The 19,196-nt window shown below is 51.4% G+C and overlaps 2 protein-coding genes across 2 annotated transcripts; one reads left to right on the top strand and one right to left on the bottom strand.

Moving 5' to 3' along the window:
• Nucleotides 1-2,777: 2,777 nt before the first annotated feature.
• On the bottom strand, nucleotides 2,778-4,726 carry LOC146421857 (uncharacterized). The gene is made up of 3 exons (XM_085046985.1): nucleotides 4,227-4,726; nucleotides 3,212-3,559; nucleotides 2,778-2,806 (listed from the first exon to the last, which is right to left on the bottom strand). The coding sequence occupies exons 1-3, from the start codon at nucleotides 4,678-4,680 to the stop codon at nucleotides 2,778-2,780; spliced, it is 831 nt and encodes a 276-aa protein (XP_084903111.1). The 5' UTR covers nucleotides 4,681-4,726.
• Nucleotides 4,727-10,051: 5,325 nt separating this feature from the next.
• LOC146421856 (uncharacterized) lies at nucleotides 10,052-18,022 on the top strand. Its single transcript, XM_085046984.1, has 4 exons — nucleotides 10,052-10,088; nucleotides 10,218-10,251; nucleotides 16,426-16,504; nucleotides 16,690-18,022. Exons 2-4 carry the CDS (start codon nucleotides 10,249-10,251, stop codon nucleotides 17,694-17,696), a joined length of 1,089 nt encoding a protein of 362 aa, XP_084903110.1. The 5' UTR covers nucleotides 10,052-10,088; nucleotides 10,218-10,248; the 3' UTR covers nucleotides 17,697-18,022.
• Nucleotides 18,023-19,196: the final 1,174 nt, after the last annotated feature.

Raw genomic sequence — 19,196 nt, 5'->3', positions numbered from 1 at the left:
TTGGAGTTTTGCATCACAACCAAACACATAAAAAGGATCCCCCTTGGAAGAGCCCAGGTCTGCAGACATGCAGGCTAAAATTAAACTGGGATTGTATTGCAGAAAATCAACCTTGTGGCTGAGGCCATATTCTGCAGCTGCAACTCTTCTGGGGACACACAGAGCTCATTGAAATGTAATCAACTTCTTTGCAGGAGAGAACATCTTTAAACTCTGCAATATCCTATCAGCGTCCTAGTCTGGCTTCACTCAAGATAACAGGGGAGCTCACCAGACACTGAGCAGTTGTGGGCAAATGTTTTTTGCCTCAGTCTTTCATCCTTACAGAAAAACTGACTGGAAAACCCCCAGAAAATCCTCCAAATCTGGAGGAAGGACAGGAAATCCAGACAGAGATTGGTTTTGTTCTCAAGGTCCCCCTTCCTGGTCAACTTGACAATTTCCATCTGATTTTCACACGAGATCTACCCATGACAGAGCATGGCAGAAAAATACTTCAAATGGTCTCTTGGCTGGAGCAGTTGGTAAAGCAAGGGCGGAAATTCTTTCCCTACCTGATGGGCTGTAGGCTGGCAGGTGCTGCTCTGAAGATGTGTAGCTGCTGCTCTCTGGAAGGGCCCTGGAAGAGCTCAAATGGTCAATGGCGATTGGCAGAATGGTGAGCTCAGGATGGCATTGAAATTTGCGTGTTGCTGGTTCCTCCAATGAATCCCCAAGAACTCCAGAGGTGGCAAACACTTTCTTGGGAGGCTCTGGGGAAGCCTCAGAGTCTTGATCAGCTGCACTTGTGCTGGAAGGGCCTGGAGGCAGCTCTGCATCCTCAGGTGAGGCAGCACTGAGGTCTTGGCATGAGGGAGCTGAGTAGCAATGAGAGAAGAAGAAAGGGAGAAACAGAAGATTGGGTCACTATTTCTCCTTGCCTACATTCCCCTTGGCAGCAACTGTACTTCTATCAGCAAAGAGCAAAACTCAGATCCTCCCAAGCAGGGTGAGGAAGAAAAAAATCTCCACATGTTCTGGGGCTTTGCAACAACCAACTCCCTGTTTGTCTATTTAGGTCTCACCTATTCGTTTAACCATCTGGTAAAACTGTCCCCTGGCAGTTCCTTGGCAGGGACAGTCAAGAAACCCAACAAGCAGGTCTTTTCCCCTCTGCTCCATAGGGACACAAAAACTTCATAATCACAACCTTTCCTACATGCCCATTAGCTTTTGGAGTTGGCTGCTTGAGTTTCTCATCCCAACACATGAGATTCACATCTCATCCACAGAGTGGATTCACCATGGACAAGACCAGATCTTGAGGCAAACACTGAAATTCACCTGTGATTTTTATGCTAAAAAGCAACTTTGTGGCTCAGGCCGTATTCTGCATCTGCAATTGTTCTGCAGACACACAGCTCATTGAAATGGCACGGCCTGATGGGCACAACACACAGCATTAAAAATCTGTGATATTCTATCACCGTCCCAGTTTGGCTTCATTCAAACACAGAGGGGAGCTCACCTAACACTGACCACTTGTCAGCCAAGATTTTTTGCCTTACACTTGCACCTCAGCAGAAAGGCTGTCTGGAAAATGCCCAGGAGATGCACCAAATTGGAAGAAAGGACAGGAAAAGCAGACCGAGAATTCTTTTGCATTCAGGGTTCCTTTTCCTTGTCAACTTGACACTTTTCTACCTGATTCTCACTTGACAACTACCCATGACAGAGCACTGCCAAAAAATACTCCAAATGGTCTCTGGCCAGGAGCTGTTGGAAAAGCAAGGGTAGAAGTTCTTTCCCTACCTGATGGGCTGTAGGCTGGCAGATGCTGCTCTGATGATCTGCAGCTGCTGCTCTCTAGAAGGGCCCTGGAAACGCTCGGATGGTCAATGCGAACCAGGTGAACCATTAACTCAGGATGCTGTTTTAGGTCCATGCGGACCAGTGGAATGCTGAGACGCTTGAGATGGAATTTGCGTCTGAGTGATTCCTCCCATGACTCCCCCTGATGTCTGGAGGTGCAAAACACTTTCTTGGCAGGTGCTGGGGAAGCCTCAGAGTCTTGATCACCTGCATGTTGTCGCCTGGAAGGGCCTGGAGGCAGCTCTGCATCCTCAGGTGAGGCAGCTCTGAGGTTCTGGCATGAGGGAGCTGAGTAGCAATGAGGGAAGAAGAAAGGAAGCAAAGGGAAGATTGGGTCACTATTGCTCGTTGCCTGCATTTCACTTGGCAGCAACTGTACTTCTATCATCCTCAGGTGAGGCAGCACTGAGGTCTTGGCATGAGGGAGCTGAGTAGCAATGAGGGAAGAAGAAAGGGAGAAATAGAAGATTGGGTCACATTGCTCCTGGGCTTCGTTTCCCTTGGTAGCAACTGTACTTTTCTCAGCAAAGAGCAAAACTCAGATCCTCCCAAGTAGGGTGAGGAAGAAAAAAATCTCCACATGTTCTGGGGCTTTGCAACAACCAATCCCCTGTTTGTCTATTTAGGTCTCACCTATTCGTTTAACCATCTGGTACAACTGTCCCCTGGCAGTTCCTTGGCAGGGACAGTCAAGAAACCCAACAAGCAGGTCTTTTCCCCTCTGCGCCAAAGGGACACAAAAACTTCATAATCACAACCTTTCCTACATGCCCATTAGCTTTTGGAGTTGGCTGCTTGAGTTTCTCATCCCAACACTTGAGATTCACATCTCAACCACAGAGTGGATTCACCCTGGACAAGACCAGATCTTCAGGCAAACACTGAAATTCACCTGTGATTTTTATGCTAAAAAGCAACCTTGTGGCTCAGGCCATATTCTGCAGGTGCAACTGTTCTGCAAACACACAGAGCTCCTTGAAATGGCATGGCCTGATGGGCACAACACACAGACTTAAAAATCTGTGATATTCTATCACCATCCCAGTTTGGCTTCATTCAAAGACAGAGGGGAGCTCATGTAACACTGACCACTTGTCATCCAAGATTTTTGCCTTACACTGGCACCTCAGCAGAAAGGCTGTCTGGAAAATGCCCAGGAGACAACCAAATCGGAAGAAAGGAGAGGGAAAGCAGACTGAGAATTCTTTTGCATTCAAGGTTCCTTTCCCTAGTCAACCTGACACTTTTCTACCTGATTCTCACTTGAGATCTACCCATGACAGAGCACTGCCAAAAAATACTTCAAATGGTCTCTGGCCAGGAGCTGTTGGAAAAGCAAGGGTAGAAGTTCTTTCCCTACCTGATGGGCTGTAGGCTGTCAGGTGCTGCTCTGATGATCTGGAGCTGCTGCTCTCTGGAAGGGCCCTGGAAACGCTCGGATGGTCAATGCGAACCAGGCGAACCATGAGCTCAGGGTGGCGTTTCAGGTCCATGCGGACCAGTGGAATGGTGAGACGCTTCAGCTGGAATTTGCGTCTGATGGATTCCTCTGATGAATCCCCCAGAACTCCAGAGGTGGGAACTGATTTCTTGGCAGGTGCTGGGGAATCCTCAGACTCTTGAGCACCTGCACGTCGTCGCCTGGAAGGGCCTGGAGGCAGCTCTGCATCCTCAGGTGAGGCAGCACTGAGGTCCTGGCGTAAGGGAGCTGAGTAGCAATGAGGGAAGAAGAATGGAAGCAAAGGGAAGATTGGGTCACTATTGCTCCTGGGCTTCGTTTCCCTTGGCAGCAACTGTACTTCTATCAGAAAAGCAAAAAGTCCGGATCCTCCCAAGCAGGGTGAGGGAAGAAAAAAATCCCCACATGTTCTGAGGCTTTGCAACAACCAATTCCTTGTCTGTTTAGCTCTTGCCTATTCGTTTAACCGCCTGGGAAAACTTTCCCCTGGCAGTTCCTCGGCCGGAGGCAACTGCCAGAATCCCAACTGCCAGGTCTCTCCCCCTCTGCTCCAAAGGGACAGGAGGCTCCCTGCAGCTGGGCCTGGCCACCATCGAGCCCTCGGCACTCACACGCACTCACGGAGAGCTCCCCAAGCGTGCCCGTGGCCGGGCAAGGAGCAGCGGCAGCCACGGCGCGGGGCTGGGCCAGCTGCAGGCCGAGCGGGCCAGGCTGCTGTGAGCGCAGCCCCGGCGGGACTGTCCCGCAGCCCCCGGCAGCCCGGGGGGCACGGCACGGCACGGCACGGCACGGCACAGGTGCCTTGCCCAAGCACAGACAGCCCCTGGGCCAGCCGGGGCAGCTGCGCTGAGCAGCCCCAGCACGGGCAGTGCCCACGGCCAAAGCCCGCGCCACCCTCGCTGCCAGCCCGGCTTACCGGCCCCGCGGAGCTGCTGCAAGCGGCTGCGCTGGCGGCTGCGCACCTCCTTGCTGCACCTCCTTGGCGCACCTCCTCGGCTGGCCTTGCTCCGGCGCTCGATGCGGAGCAGGAGGTCGGGGCGGTCGCGGCGAAAGATTGGATTCCTGAAGTGGAGCCAGCTGCCGCCCTCGCTCGCCACCTTGTGGAAGCCGTACAGGTGGAGCTGTCGCACGAAGCTGCTGAAGTGCGTGGCTTTGAAGGTGCCCGGGGCCGCCGCCGCCCCCTCGCCGCCCAGCCCGCGGGCGCCGGCCGGGCTGAGCAGCTCCCGCTCGAAGAGCGAGCGCTCGACGAGCAGCCCCCGGGCCAGGCTGTCCCAGCGCACGGAGCGGACGCGGGGGCTGTTCACCAGGTGCCACAGCTTGGCGGGGAAGGTGCGGGCGCTGAGCCCCGAGGGCAGAGGGGGCTGCTGCATGGCGGCGCCGCTCACCGACTGGGGCAACAACGCCTCAGCGCAACGGCCGCGGCGCGGGCAGGACTTGGCGGGGACGAGCGACGAGCGACACGAGCCAGAGAGGCACAGCGCGGGCACAGCGCGGGCACAGCGCGGCCGTTTCGCTCCCGGGGCGCTGGCCGGGCTCGGCGGGGCGGGCAAAGCCCCTTGCGAGGCTGCTGGCAGCAGTGGCGACCTCTCTCCCCGCGCTGCATCTCATCCCCGGGTCACCTGTGGTGACAGAAGGAAAGGACATTGCTCTGTCTTGCCTGCCGAAAGGATGAAGAGGAGACACTTGAAGACATTCTTTTTGCCTCTTTCCCAGCCAGCTGGCATGTTCTTTCTCCTCATCCCTGCCTGTCAGCAAGGGGCAGCAGTTTTGTCAGCATGCTCATCAAAGCTGAACTGCTGCCCCTAGGATGGATGTTGCTTTAGCCAAGGGATGAATGGCTTCCAGTTGGAGTCTGCTCACGCTGGTGTCTCCACAAGAGGCTGTGCCTTTTTCTTTCCTCAGGAATCATTTCTTGTCTTCCTGTCTTCCCCCATCTGGGGAGAGTAACAGTGAAAACCCCTCCTGCAGCCAAGTCTAGTCAATGCAGACTGCTCACAGAGTACATCTTGCGATGGAAAGAGACTCCTCTGAGTTGGTGTTGGGAGGTGGAGGGGGAAGGTTTGTCCTGTGCTCACTTGAAGTCTTGTTGGGCAGCTGTTTTGCTCTGGCAAATAGACACCAGGGATGTATATCCAAGCCTTGCAGGTTCATTCATGAGCTTCCTGAGAGACCAAGGAGACTGAGGGATTGTTCTGTGAGGGCAGAAATTTCCATCTGGGAACTTTTTCAGATGCTTCAAAAATTTTTTACTTTCTTTTCCTTCCCAAATATTGCCAAAATGTTTTGCTTGCAGAGAATCTTTTCCTTCTCTTTGGTGAACTTCCCTCTGCTGCCCTCCCAAATCAGGCCATTTCCCAGGATTCCTTCCCAAACTCAGGAGTATCCCATGGCCTTCTCTCTCCAGCTGGAACAGAAGGAAGCCCAGAGTTTGCTGTTGTGAGAGAGGAGTTTCTCTTTCTGCCCCACTTTCCATTTGGGGTAGGTTTGTGTGCATTCATTTGATCAAGGAAGGTTTAAACTTGGAAGGAGTTTTGTTTCAAACTGCTCCATCCTCAGGGTCTTCTGTGGATATCCTTGGACAAAAGGGCTCTTTGTGTGAGCTCCCAGTGTCCGGGTTAAGGAAGGAGGTTGATATTTCAGGGTTGTTGCTGCTGAAAACATTTGTTTTCCTCTAGGAGCAAGGAGCTGGGAGTGGATACTTTTCTCACCTGCCTGCAGAAGAGGAAGTTGGAAAGTGGCAATTTTGTTTGAGGAGGTGGCCATCGGGAGTGTTCTCCCAGAGATGGGCTGGCAGAGAGGCAGCAGGGGAGGTTTCAGACAGGAGCAGCAGCCCCTGCCTGGGTCATGCTGCAGGGAACCCCAGGAGGGAGGTGTGAGAAGGGTTGTTTCTTTTTGTGCACATCAGCGATTTTCTCCTCTTTCAAAAGAAAAGGTGGGACGACTCTCAGGTCTTGTGCTCAACTGGCAGTGCATTTGATATGATGGTGGGTGGGAGACACAGGTGCAGAAACCAGCTGAGGTAATAATGTCATTTACTATAATGCAAAAATGAAAAACAATCAGAAATGGATAAGGTAAGCAATGCACCTCATCATTACTACATGAGGTTGCCTCTAGTGATGAAGGAAGCCATCACCAGATACCCAAATCCTTTCCCCTCATCCAGACCTGCACATCAGCTGGGGGAAGCTGTCCCAGCAAAGCCCTGCAGAGCCACGGCTGTACCTGGGAAATGCTGCAGTGCCTCCACCTTTGCTGGCCACGAGGCTTCCGAGTGCACTGTGAGAGCAGCCCGGCTGTGATAGTGCTGAACGACCAACCTGACAGAACTTGTAGTGTGGGGACATCTGACTTCACTCTCCTCTTGGTTTTCTCCCCTGGAGAGAGGAGGGGTAAAAAACCTCAAGGAGAAAAACCTCAAGGTTCCTCAGGGAGGAACCAAGGGAGTTGTTTTGGATCCTTCAGCCCCATGCAAGGCCAGATGTGGCCTTGTCTGGATTATTCTGAATGTGGAAAGGTAAATACCTGTTCCAGCAGTGAGTAGATACATAGATCATAATGGTATTAATACTTGGTTAATGAGCAGATATATATATATAATTCTGTAAACTCACCCATGCCAGTTCTCAGAAGCATTTTCTTCCTCAAGAGAAAGAAATATTGCAGGCTCTGAACTGTTGTGTCCCTGCAGAAAACAGTGAGTGATCTTTGGGGTTTTTTTCCTTCTGGTTTTCTTTCAAGGTGTCAAGGTTTCAGATTTTGGTAAGATGATTGGTTTCCTAAATTGTATTATTTAGCCTAGTTTATAGGTACCTTTCTTAACTTGCATTTTAGCTATTTTTATAGTTTTTGCAAGCATTTACCCCATAATTGCATTTTAGCTGTTATAGTTTTGCAATTATGCCTTTTTTTGCGTGTGCATGTCAATCTGTTCTAGGTTTGTATGTTCGTTATTTTCTGCATCTAATAAATGGTATTTTAAATCATATTAGACTAATTGGCCAAATATTGGTCCACCAAGGGACCGAGTCTTGGGGTGCTGCTACCCTGACCTGTTGCCAGAAGCCTGGCAATCCATGATTTCCCAAGATTTCCCATGATTTGGTCAATCCATGATTTGCCATGATTTGGCCAATCAATGTTTTTACTCGATTTGGCCAATCCAAGATTTCTCACAATTTGACCAATCCATTATTTCCGCGGATTTCCCATGATTTAGTCACCGCATGATTTCCCATTATTTCACCAATCCAGGATTTCCCATGATTTCCCATGATTTGGCCAAACCATGATTTCCCATGATTTGACCAATCCAGGATTTCCCATGATTTCCCATGATTTCCCATGATTTCCCATGATTTGTTCAATCCATGATTTCCCATGATTTCCCATGATTTCCCATGATTTCCCATGATTTGTTCAATCCATGATTTCCCATGATTTCCCATGATTTGTTCAATCCATGATTTCCCATGATTTGACTAATCCATGATTTCCCTGTATTTAGTCAGTCCATGATTTCCCACGATTTGGCCAATCTATGATTTCCCAGGATTTGGCAAGTCCAGGATTTCCCAGCATTTCCCATGATTTGACCAATCCATGATTTAGCCAATGCATGATTTAGCCAATTCACGATTTCCCAGAATTTCCCAATATTTGGCCAATCCATGATTTCCCATGTTTTCCCATGATTTGACCAATCCACAATTTGGTCAATCCACGATTTCCCATTATTTGGTCAATCCATGATTTCCCAGGATTTGGTCAGTTCTTCATTTCCCATGATTTGGCCAATCCATGATTTCCCAGGATGTCCCATGATTTAGTCACTCCATGATTTCTCCCGATTTGGCTAATCCATGATTTCCCAGGAATTTCCATTATTTGGTCATTCCAGGATTTCCCAATATTTGGCCAATCCATGATTTCTCCCAGTCTGGCCAATCTACGATTTCCCATGATTTGACCAATCCATGATTTTTTATGATTTGACCAATCCATGATTTCCCAGGATTTCCCAATATTTGGCCAATCCATGATTTCCCATGATTTCCCACAATTTGTCTAATTCATGATTTCCCATGATTTCTTCAATCCATGATTTCCCACGATTTGGCCAATCCATGATTTCCCAGGATTTCACCCATCCCTGATTTCCCATGATTTCCCATGATTTCCCATGATTTCCCATGATTTCCCATGATTTGGCCAATCCATGATTTCCTATTATTTGACCAATCCATTATTTCCCATGATTTTGCCAATCCATGATTTTGCCAATTCATGATTTCCCATGATTTCCCAATATTTGGCCTTTCCCATGATTTCCCAATATTTGGCCATTCCCTGATTTCCCATGATTTGACCAATCCATGTTTTCCCATGATTTCCCACGATTTGGCTAATCCATGATTTCCCATTATTTCTTCAATCCATGATTTCGCACGATTTGACCAAACCATGATTTCCCATGATTTGGCCAATCCGTGATTTCCCAGGATTTCACCAATCCCTGATTTCCCATGATTTCCCATGATTTGTTCAATCCATGATTTCCCATGATTTCCCACGATTTGGCCAATGCATGTTTTCCCATGATTTCCCATGATTTGATCAATATGTAATTTCCCATGATTTGGCCAGTCCATGATTTCCCAATATTTGGCCAATCCATGTTTTCCCAGGATTTCCCATGATTTGGCCAATCCATGATTTGGTCAATCCACAATTTCCCATTATTTGGTCAATCCATGATTTCCCAGGATTTGGTCAGTTCTTGATTTCCCATGATTTGGCCAAACCATGATTTCCCATGATTTCCCCCAATTTGGCCAATCCAAGATGTCCCATGATTTGGTCAATCCAGGATTTCCCACTATTTCCCCAGTCGATTATTTCCCATGATTTGGTCAATCAATGTTTTTACTCGATTTGGCCATTCCATGATTTCCCATTATTTGGTCAATCCATGATTTCCCACGATTTTGCGAATCCATGATTTGTTCAATCCATGATTTCCCGTGATTTGGACAATCCACGATTTCCCATTATTTGGCCAATCCATGATTTCCCAGGATTTGGGATTCAATTGTATTTAACTGTGAACGTTTAACTTGTGTTAGTTTAAATTTAAGTGGTATTAAATATTGTTTAATTGCATTAACTTTAAATTGTATGAATTTAAATTATTCAGGTTGCATTCATTTGTCTTTACTTGTAATAGTTTTAAATGGTATGAATTTAAACTTGTATTGTGTTAAACTGTATTTTATTGTATGAATTCGAGTTGCATTAGTTTAAATGGCATTGTCAAAAAATTAGTTACAATTAGTTAAAATTAGTTCAAATTATTGTCAAAAAATTAGTTCCATTAGTTTAAATGGAACAGCCAAAAATTCCCGGGAGAAACAAGAAAATTTCAAAGGAAACCAAATTGCCAGGAGAAAAAAACCGAATTTCCAGGAGAAAAAAACTAATTTAGAGGAAAAAAATCCCAATTCCGCCAGGAATGGCCCCTTGGATCCTCTGGAGTTTCGTCTCCATCCCTTGGCTTTATCGAAATCGGTCGAAATCCGCTTTTCCCGGGCGTTTCCAGGTGTTTTCCAGGTGTTTTCCAGATGTTTTCCCTTCCCGAACACCCCGCTGACAGAGCCCGCCACACCGCCGTAAAGCGCGCCGCCGCCGCGTCGCAAGCCCTCCCGCCACACCGCCGTAAAGCACAGCGGCGGCGCCATTCCCGGCATTCCCCGCGCCGCCCTCAGCCGCCGCCGCTCCGGTGAGTCCCGGGATTGGGAGGGGCGGGGGGATCGCAGCGGGACCGGGATGGGCCGGGAGAGCCCCGGGAGAGCCCCGGGAGAGCCGCGGGAGGGGCCGGGATCGTCCTGAGCCGCCGTGCCGCCCGCAGGTCCCGGATCGCCCCGCGCCCGGCAGAGGAAATGGTGAGGGAATGGCTGCTCCCCCCCATCGGCGGGAATGGAACAGGCCGGGCCTGGGACATCCCCCCCACCTCCCAGTGCTCCCAGTGCATCCCAGTGACCTCCCAGTGCATCCCAGTGACCTCCCAGTTACCTCCCAGTGCATCCCAGTGACCTCCCAGTGCATCCCAGTTCATCCCAGTCCCTCCCAGTGCTCCCAGTAAGCCCCTAGTGCCCTCCCAGTGCCCCCAAACCTCTTCCCAGTACATCCCAGTTGCTACCAGTACCCTCCCAGTCACTTCCCAGTATATCCCAGTGCCCTTCCAGTAACCTCCCAGTATATCCCAGTATCATCTGTCACCTCCCAGTAACTTCCCAGTCCCTCCTAGTGTATCCCAGCCCCCTCCCAGTACATCCTAGTCCACTCCCAGTAGCTCCCAGTGCCCACCAGTAACTGCCCAGTCCCTCCCAATCACATCCCAGTAACCTCTGAGTCCTTCCCAGTATCCCCCAGTGCTGACCAGTAACTTCCCAGTACATCCCAGTTCCTTCCCAGTACCCCCAATGCCCACAAACCAATTCCCAGTCCTTCCCAGTCACATCCCAGTAACCTCCCAGTCCTTCCCAGTGCCCTCCCAGTGCACACCAGTAACTTCCCAGTCCCCTCCCAGTTCCTTCCCAGTCCCTCTCAATCTCCTCCCAGTACATCCCAGTTCATCCCAATGCCTCCCAGTGCCAACCAGTAACTGCCCAGTAACTTCCCAGTCACTCCTAGTTTATCCCAATCCACTCCCAGTCACATCCCAGTTCCCTCCCAGTGCATCCCAGTACATCCCAGTTCACTCCCCAGTAGCTCCCAGTTCCCACCAGTGACTGCCCAGTAACTTCCAAGTCCCTCCCAGTAACCTCCCAGTAATCTCCCAGTAACCTCCCAGTCCTTCCCAGTCTGTCCCAGTACTCCCAGTTTATCCAAATCCCATCACATCCCAGTTCCCTCCCAGTACATCCCAGTCCACTCCCAGTGCTCCCAGTGCCAACCAGTAGCTGCCCAGTAAGTTCCCAGTTCTTTCCCAGTCTCTCCCAGTTTATCCCAGTTTGTCCCAATCCCCTCCCAGTCCCTCACAATCTCTCCCAGTTTATCCCAGTCCTTCTCAGTGCCCACCAGTAACTGCCCAGTAACTTCCCAGTGCTCCCAGTTTATCCTAACCCCCTCCCAGTTTATCCCAGTTCCCTCCCAGTGCATCCCAGTTCCTCCCAGTCCCCACAAATCCCTTCCCAGTTCACCCCCTGTGCTCCCAGTCCATCCCAGTTCCCTCCCAGTGCCCTCAAACCCCTTCCCAGTCCATCTCAGTTTCCACCAGTGCCTTCCCAGTAACCTCCCAGTATATCCCAGTGTCATCCCAGTCCCCTCCCAGTCCCTTCCAGTGCCCACAAACCATTTCCCAGTACATCCCAGTTGCCACCAGTCCCTCCCAGTGTCTCCAAGTAACATCCCAGTGCTCCCAGTATCCCCCAGCACCCTCCCAGTTCCTCCCAGTGGCTCCCAGTGCCCACCAGTAACTGCCCAGGAACTTCCCAGTCCATCCCAGTTTATTCCAATCCCATCCCAGTTCTCCCCCAGTGCTCACCAGTAACTTCCCAATCCCTCCCAGTGCCAGCCAGTAACTGCCTAGTAATTTCCCAGTCCCTCCCAGTACATCCCAGTTCATTCCCAGTATCCTCCCAATGCCAACCAGTAACTTCCCAGTACATCCCAGTTCATTCCCAGTACCCACAAACCAATTCCCAGTCCCTCCCAGTCCATCCCAGTAACCTCCCAGTTCACTCCCATTGCTCCCAGTGCACACCAGTAACTGCCCAGTAAGATCCCAGTTCCATCCCAGTAAGCTCCCAGTTCTTCCTAGTATCCTCCCAGTGCCAACCAGTAATCTCCCAGTCCTTCCCAGTCTGTCCCAGCTCCCTCCCAGTTTATCCCAATCCCCTCCCAGTCCCTCCCAGTGCCCACCAGTAACTGCCCAGTAACTTTCCAGTGCTCCCAGTTTATCCCAATCCCTCTCAGTTCCATCCCAGTGCATCCCAGTGCCAACCAGTAACTGCCCAGTCCCTCCCAGTTTTCCCCAATCCCCTCCCAGTGCTCCCAGTTCCTCTCCCAGCACAGCCAGCTCAAGCTCCGCCCCCCTGATGCTGCGTGGTGCTGACAGCGCGAGGAGAAACTGAGGCACTACCAGGAGGCCATGGGCACCTTACTGGGGGTACTGGGATATACTGGGACATACTGGGAGGGACTGGGAATGGACTGGGATGGACTGGGACAAACTGGGAGGGACTGGGAGGGAGTTAATGGGGTTTAAAGGGAGGGAAAAGAAAAATGGGGATTTGGGGTTACTGGTTTATACTGGGAGGGAACTGGTTTGGTACTGGGAGGGACTGGGAGTTTCTGGTTTGAACTGGGAGGGTCACTGGGCCATACTGGGAGGTCACTGGGAGTTCCTGGGATGGACTGGGAAGTCTGTGGGAGGCTTACTGGTTTATACTGGGAGGGAACTGGGATTTGCTGTGGCTATAGTGATTCATATTGGTTTATACTGGTTTGAACTGGTCTACACTGGTTTCTATTGGTTTAAACTGGGATTTCCCTGCACAGCAGTGGGTGCCACCCACCCAGGTGCTTTTCCTGATTTAAACTGGGATTTACTGGTTTATACTGGGTAGACCTGATGCCCTAAATTCCCCATATTCACAGTAACTTCCCAGTCCCTCCCAGTAACTTCCCAGTCCCTCCCAGTGCCCTCAAACCCCTTCCCAGTACATCCCAGTTGTGACCAGTGCCCTCCCAGTCACATCCTAGTGCTCCCAGTAACCTCCCAGTCCGCTCCCAGTGCCCACCAGTAACTGCCCAGTAACTTCCCAGTTCCCTTCCAGTCCATCCCAGTCCCTCCCAGTTTATCCCAGTCCCTCTCAATCTCTTCCCAGTTCATCCCAATGCCTCCCAGTGCCAACCAGTAACTGCCCAGTAACCTCCCAGTACTCCCAGTTTATCCCAATCCCCTCCCAGTCACATCCCAGTTCCCTCCCAGTACATCCCAGTCCACTCACAGTGCTCCCAGTGCCGACCAGTAACTGCCCAGTAAGTTCCCAGTTCTTTCCCAGTCTCTCCCAGTTTATCCCAATCCTCTGCCAGTCTCTCCCAGTTTATCCCAGTCCTCAGTGCCCATCAGTAACTGCCCAGTAACTTCCCAGTGCTCCCAGTTTATCCAACCCCCTCCCAGTTTATCCCAGTTCCCTCCCAGTACATCCCAGTTCCTCCCAGTCCCCACAAATCCCTTCTCAGTTCATCCCAGTGCTCCTAGTCCATCCCAGTTCCCTCCCAGTGCCCTCAAACCCCTTCCCAGTCCATCTCAGTTTCCACCAGTGCCTTCCCAGTAACCTCCCAGTATATCCCAGTGTCATCCCAGTTCCCTCCCAGTGCCCACAAACCATTTCCCAGTACATGCCAGTTGCCACCAGTCCCTCCCAGTGTCTCCAAGTAACATCCCAGTGCTCCCAGTATCCCCCAGCACCCTCCCAGTTCGTCCCAGTTCCTCCCAGTGGCTCCCAGTGCCCACCAGTAACTGCCCAGGAACTTCCCAGTCCATCCCAGTTTATCCCAATCCCATCCCAGTTCTCCCCCAGTGCTCACCAGTAACTTCCCAATCCCTCCCAGTGTCAGCCAGTAACTGCCTAGTAATTTCCCAGTCCCTCCCAGTACATCCCAGTCCATTCCCAGTATCCTCCCAGCGCCAACCAGCAACTTCCCAGGACATCCCAGTTCCTTCCCAGAACCCACAAACCAATTCCCAGTCTGTCCCAGTAACCTCCCAGTCCACTCCCAGTGCTCCCAGTGCACACCAGTAACTGCCCAGTAAGATCCCAGTTCCATCCCAGTCTCTCCCAGTCCATCCCAGTGTCCTCCCAGTTCTTCCTAGTATTCTCTCAGTCCTTCCTAGTATTCTCCCAGTGCCAACCAGTAATCTCCCAGTTCCCTCCCAGTTTATCCCAATCCCCTCCCAGTGCCCACCAGTAACTGCCCAGTAACTTTCCAGTGCTCCCAGTTTATCCCAATCCCTCTCAGTTCCATCCCAGTGCATCCCAGTGCCAACCAGTAACTGCCCAGTCCCTCCCAGTTTATCCCAATCCCCTCCCAGTCCCTCCCAGTTTATCCCAATCCCCTCCCAGTCCCTCCCAGTTTATCCCAATCCCCTCCCAGTGCTCCCAGTCCATCCCAGTTCCTCTCCCAGCACAGCCAGCTCAAGCTCCGCCCCCCTGATGCTGCGTGGTGCTGACAGCGCGAGGAGAAACTGAGGCACTACCAGGAGGCCATGGGCACCTTACTGGGGGTACTGGGATATACTGGGAGGGACTGGGAATGGACTGGGATGGACTGGGACAAACTGGGAGGGACTGGGAGGGAGTTAATGGGGTTTAAAGGGAGGGAAAAGGGGAGAAATGGGATTTTGGGGTTACTGGTTTATACTGGGAGGGAACTGGTTTGGTACTGGGAGGGACTGGGAGTTACTGGTTTGAACTGGGAGGGTCACTGGGCCATACTGGGAGGTCACTGGGAGTTCCTGGGATGGACTGGGAAGTCTGTGGGAGGCTTACTGGTTTATACTGGGAGGGAACTGGGATTTGCTGTGGCTATAGTGATTCATATTGGTTTATACTTCTTTGAACTGGTTTCTACTAGTTTAAACTGGGATTTCCCTGCACAGCAGGGGGTGTCACCTACCCATGTGTTTTTCCTTATTTAAACTGGGATTGACTGGTTTATACTGGTTTATACTGGGTAGACCTGATGCCCTAAACTCCCCATTCACTTTAACGGGTAGACCTGGTGTTGTGATCCAAATATTAAGGTTCTTTGGAAATACCTCTGCCCGAATTAAGGTGCAAACGAGACCATATGCCAGTCAATAGTATGAGTTTTATTTGATAGTAAATATGAGAGAGAGAGGGAGGAAAAGAGAAGTAGGAAAAGAGGTGGGGGGACAGAAAGAGGGAGAAAGAAAATATCACCATCCATGGATCACAACATTGTTGCATTGATCCTCTCCAGCTGCTCTTCTCGGTGGTGATGGTCCCCCGAAAGCACAGAATGCCATGGGTTAATATGGACTCAGGCCAGGTGGCAATGTCCAGGCTTGTCCCCCCGGGGCAGGGGGCAGTCTCTAGCAGCAGACTCTGCTTGCATCACGTGCACTCCTGTGGTGCAAGGCCTAGCATTTGGGGGTCTGTGATGGATTGTGACTCCCCCTCAGCTGCCTCTCACGTGAAAGTCCCGTGGATGTGGCTTGTGGGGTTGGGGGTTCCACAGCTGGACAGTTTGTGTAACGGAGGATGTGTGTTTATTGCCTCTGACCAGAGGTTACACCATGCACCCCCAACCTCCTCCACCTCGGCTGGAGGTGAGCTGTGCTCACAGAAACCTGGCTTCTGTGAGCTGTGCTCTGCCCTCACTCCAAACTCAGCCAGGGATGATTCTCAGAGCAGCTGGTGGCTTTGGCCTTTGTGGATGCATTCCTTTCCCTCAGCCTGAGATGACTGAACAATAGATTTCCCTTTATCTAATCTCAGCAGTTTGACTTTCAGTCCAAAGTCCCAGTCAGGTATCTTCAGGGAGGCTTCTTTGATTGTAGCTTCTTTATACAGTTTTTGTTCTAATGAGCAAAACTTTATATCAATGTTTGAGGCATGAACTATTTCAGTCTCTGACAAATGGGGACCCCCAGAGGGGGGACCACCAAGAGCCCTGGCAGCCTGGAGAGAGAGATGGGAGAGAGGATCCCTGGGACCCCCAAAACCCCAGGCTTCCCTAAGCAGGACTCCAGAGAGAGGAGACCCCCAGAGTGGGGAATCTGGAGAGGGGGGAACCCCTGGGATTCCTGGGACCCCTGGCAGTCTGGGGAGAGTGGGGATGCTGGAGAGTGGGGACCCCCATTATACATGGGACCCCTGCAGCCCTGACAGTGGGGAGGCCCAGAACCCCAAAGTGGACAGACCAGAGACAGGGAATTGCTAGGAGTGTTTTTGGTGCTGAATTGTTGTGATCTGGAGGGTTTTATGGACCTCAGATGCACAATGACTTCTAGAGATGCAATCGGAAAGGGTGACCTTCAAACACAAGGTAAAATAAGTCACACTTGTTTTCCCCTAAACCAGGATTTCCCACTCCCAGAACTTGGCTGGATGGAGGAGAAGGCTGTGAGGAAGAGGAAGATGCCCAGGGACAGCCAGGCAGGTGAGGAGGAAGTCACTGCCCCTTTTCTGCTCTCTTCTCCATCTCCCAGCCCAGCATCGCCCTTGGCTGCAGGACAACCCTGCTGCTGACTCTGTTCTGCTGGGGATGGGTTGGGGGGATGTTCTTCCCCTTCCCTCTGGCACAGAGATGAATCCCAAATCCTGTCCTTGTCCTTTCTGCCCCAGGCAATGAGCTGAAGGCAGAGACCAGGGAGGAGAAATCATTGCAGCAGAAACTCATGGAAGAGGCCATTTTGAGCAGCTGCATGACCCAGGAATCCAACCAGGAGGAAAAGCCCCAGAGATGCTGCACAAGGAGGGGCTGCAAACCCAGCCCAGGGTGCTCTGAAGGGCAAAGACCCACCCTGTGCCAGGAAGTTGGCAAGAGCTTCAGCCAGAGTTCGGAGCTGGAGATTCCTGAGAAACTTCATGAGACCAAGAAGCCCTACGAGTGTGGGGAATGTGGGAAGAGCTTCAGCAAGATCTCCAAGCTTATGGACCACCATCGGATCCACACCGGGGAGAGACCCTACGAGTGTGTGGAATGTGGGAAGAGCTTCAGCGAGAGCTCCCACCTGATCCGTCACAAGAGGATCCACACCGGAGAGAGGCCCTACGAGTGTCCCGAGTGTGGGAAGAGGTTTCAGACCAGCTCCAATCTCCTCAGTCATCAGAGGATTCACACAGAGGAGAGGCCCTTCCGCTGCCCTGAGTGCAGGAAAGGCTTCAAGTACAACTCCCACCTCATCAGGCACCATCGGATCCACACCGGGGAGAGACCCTATGAGTGTCCCCAGAGTGGGAAGAGCTTTAGCATGAGCTCTGACCTGATCCGTCACAAGAGGATCCACACTGGGGAGAGGCCCTATGAGTGTTCCGAGTGTGGGAAGAGGTTTCAGACCAGCTCAGATCTCCTCAAGCACCAGCAGATTCACACAGAGGAGAGGCCCTTCCGCTGCCCTGACTGCAGGAAAGGCTTCAAGCAGAACTCCACCCTCATCAGTCACCGGCGCATCCACACTGGGGAGAGACCCTATGAGTGTGGGGAATGTGGGAAGAGCTTCAGCCACAGCTCCAGCCTGATTTGCCACCAGAGGATCCACACAGGGGAGAGACCCTATGAGTGTCCCGAGTGTGGGAAAGGCTTCTCCAGGAGCTCTAATTTGACCCAACACCGGCGGACGCACTGGTAAGGGAAGCCCTGCGAGTGCCCTCAGTGGGGGAAGAGCTTTGTGAACTGCTCCGTATTCATCCCCCATCAGAGGACCCAAATTGGGAAGAGCCCTTGTGACCCACACTGCCAGTGATCTAGTGGTGTGGTTTGACCCTGGCCAAATGCCAGGCACCTACAAAATCTGCTTTCTCTTCTCTCCCCTGCTGCAGCTGTGCAGAGGGGAGGGGGGAAAAAAAAAACCCTAACGGACAGACACACACACACAGGGGTTATGAGTTGAGATAATGAGTTGGGCAGGATGCAGTGAAGGGCAAAACTGGCTGAGAACTTAAAGTTGCAAAGTGATTTATTGGTAACCTAACCCTAAACAGTCAGAGGAGGCAAATGAGAACTAAAAATTGGCTTTTAATTCACTGTTTCTCTGCTCACCCCACTCCCTCTTTCCCACCAATAGCACAGGGGGTTGTGGCAGGCAGGGCATGGGTTTTTTTTGGTCAGTCCATGACCAAAATTTCTTCTGCTGTTCAGGGAGAGGAGTCCTCTGCTTAGCCATGGGTCCCTCCCACTGGAGACAGTCCTCTGCAAACTTCTTTGCCATGGGTCCAATCTCTTGAGCAGCAGCTGCTGGAATCTGCTGCCCCATGAGTTCTTGTCCACAGGGTTCAGACCTCTGAGCTCAGGCCAGGCTGTTTCCATCCCAAGGAACTAAGGCCTTTCCCTGCACTGGGACTCCCACTGGATCACAGCTTCCTCCAGGCATCCACCTGCTCCTCTAGCGTGAGCACCTCCCCACGGGCTGTGGGTGGATCTCTGCACCCCTCGTGGACCCCATGGGCTGCAGGGGGACAACCTGCTTCACCATGGTCCTCACCACGGCCAGCAGAGGATTTTCAGCTCTGGTGCCTGGAGCACCTTCTCCACTGACCTTGGTGTCTCCATGTTTTCCGTCACATATTCTCACCTCATCCTCTGTCTAAAAAGAAGTGCTTGCTCACATTGTTTTGATTTTTTCTTAAATATGATATCACAGAGGTGTAACCAACATTTCTAATTGACGCAAATTTGGTCAGCAGCATGTCCATCATCTTCAGAGCCATCAGAGAATGGCTCTGCTGGACATGGTGAAAACTTCTAGAACATTCACCCAGGACACACACGAGCCATTTTTGTGCCCCTCCCCACCCCCTAGGAAAAACTGGGCTAAGCAAAACCAACTCATGGGCACAGGGGTGAGTTTTCTCCCAACCCTTCAGCCACTTCTTCAGGCCTACCACAACAGCTTTTGAAGGGTTTGAGTTTCCCCTAGATGCTAAAGATAGCTTGCTGATGTTCTGGGCTAAGCAAAACTTACATACTCAGGTTGGGAAGGCACCTGGCTGGTGGCTTCCACAGCCTCCTGATTCCCTGTGGCCACCTGGACAAACACGGGCAGGAACATGCATCAGGACTCAGACTGACATCTGAAATTCATTGGGAAGAGCTGATTTATTAATGTTGCACCTTAAAATTGTTACTTATT

This window comes from Lichenostomus cassidix, unplaced genomic scaffold, assembly GCF_008360975.1.
Source record: "Lichenostomus cassidix isolate B80296 unplaced genomic scaffold, HeHo_3.0 HiC_scaffold_725, whole genome shotgun sequence".
NCBI classification, from domain to species: Eukaryota; Metazoa; Chordata; class Aves; order Passeriformes; family Meliphagidae; genus Lichenostomus; species Lichenostomus cassidix.
The sequence above is the reverse complement of the archived record's forward strand: the minus strand, read 5'-3'. Positions and strand labels throughout refer to the sequence as shown.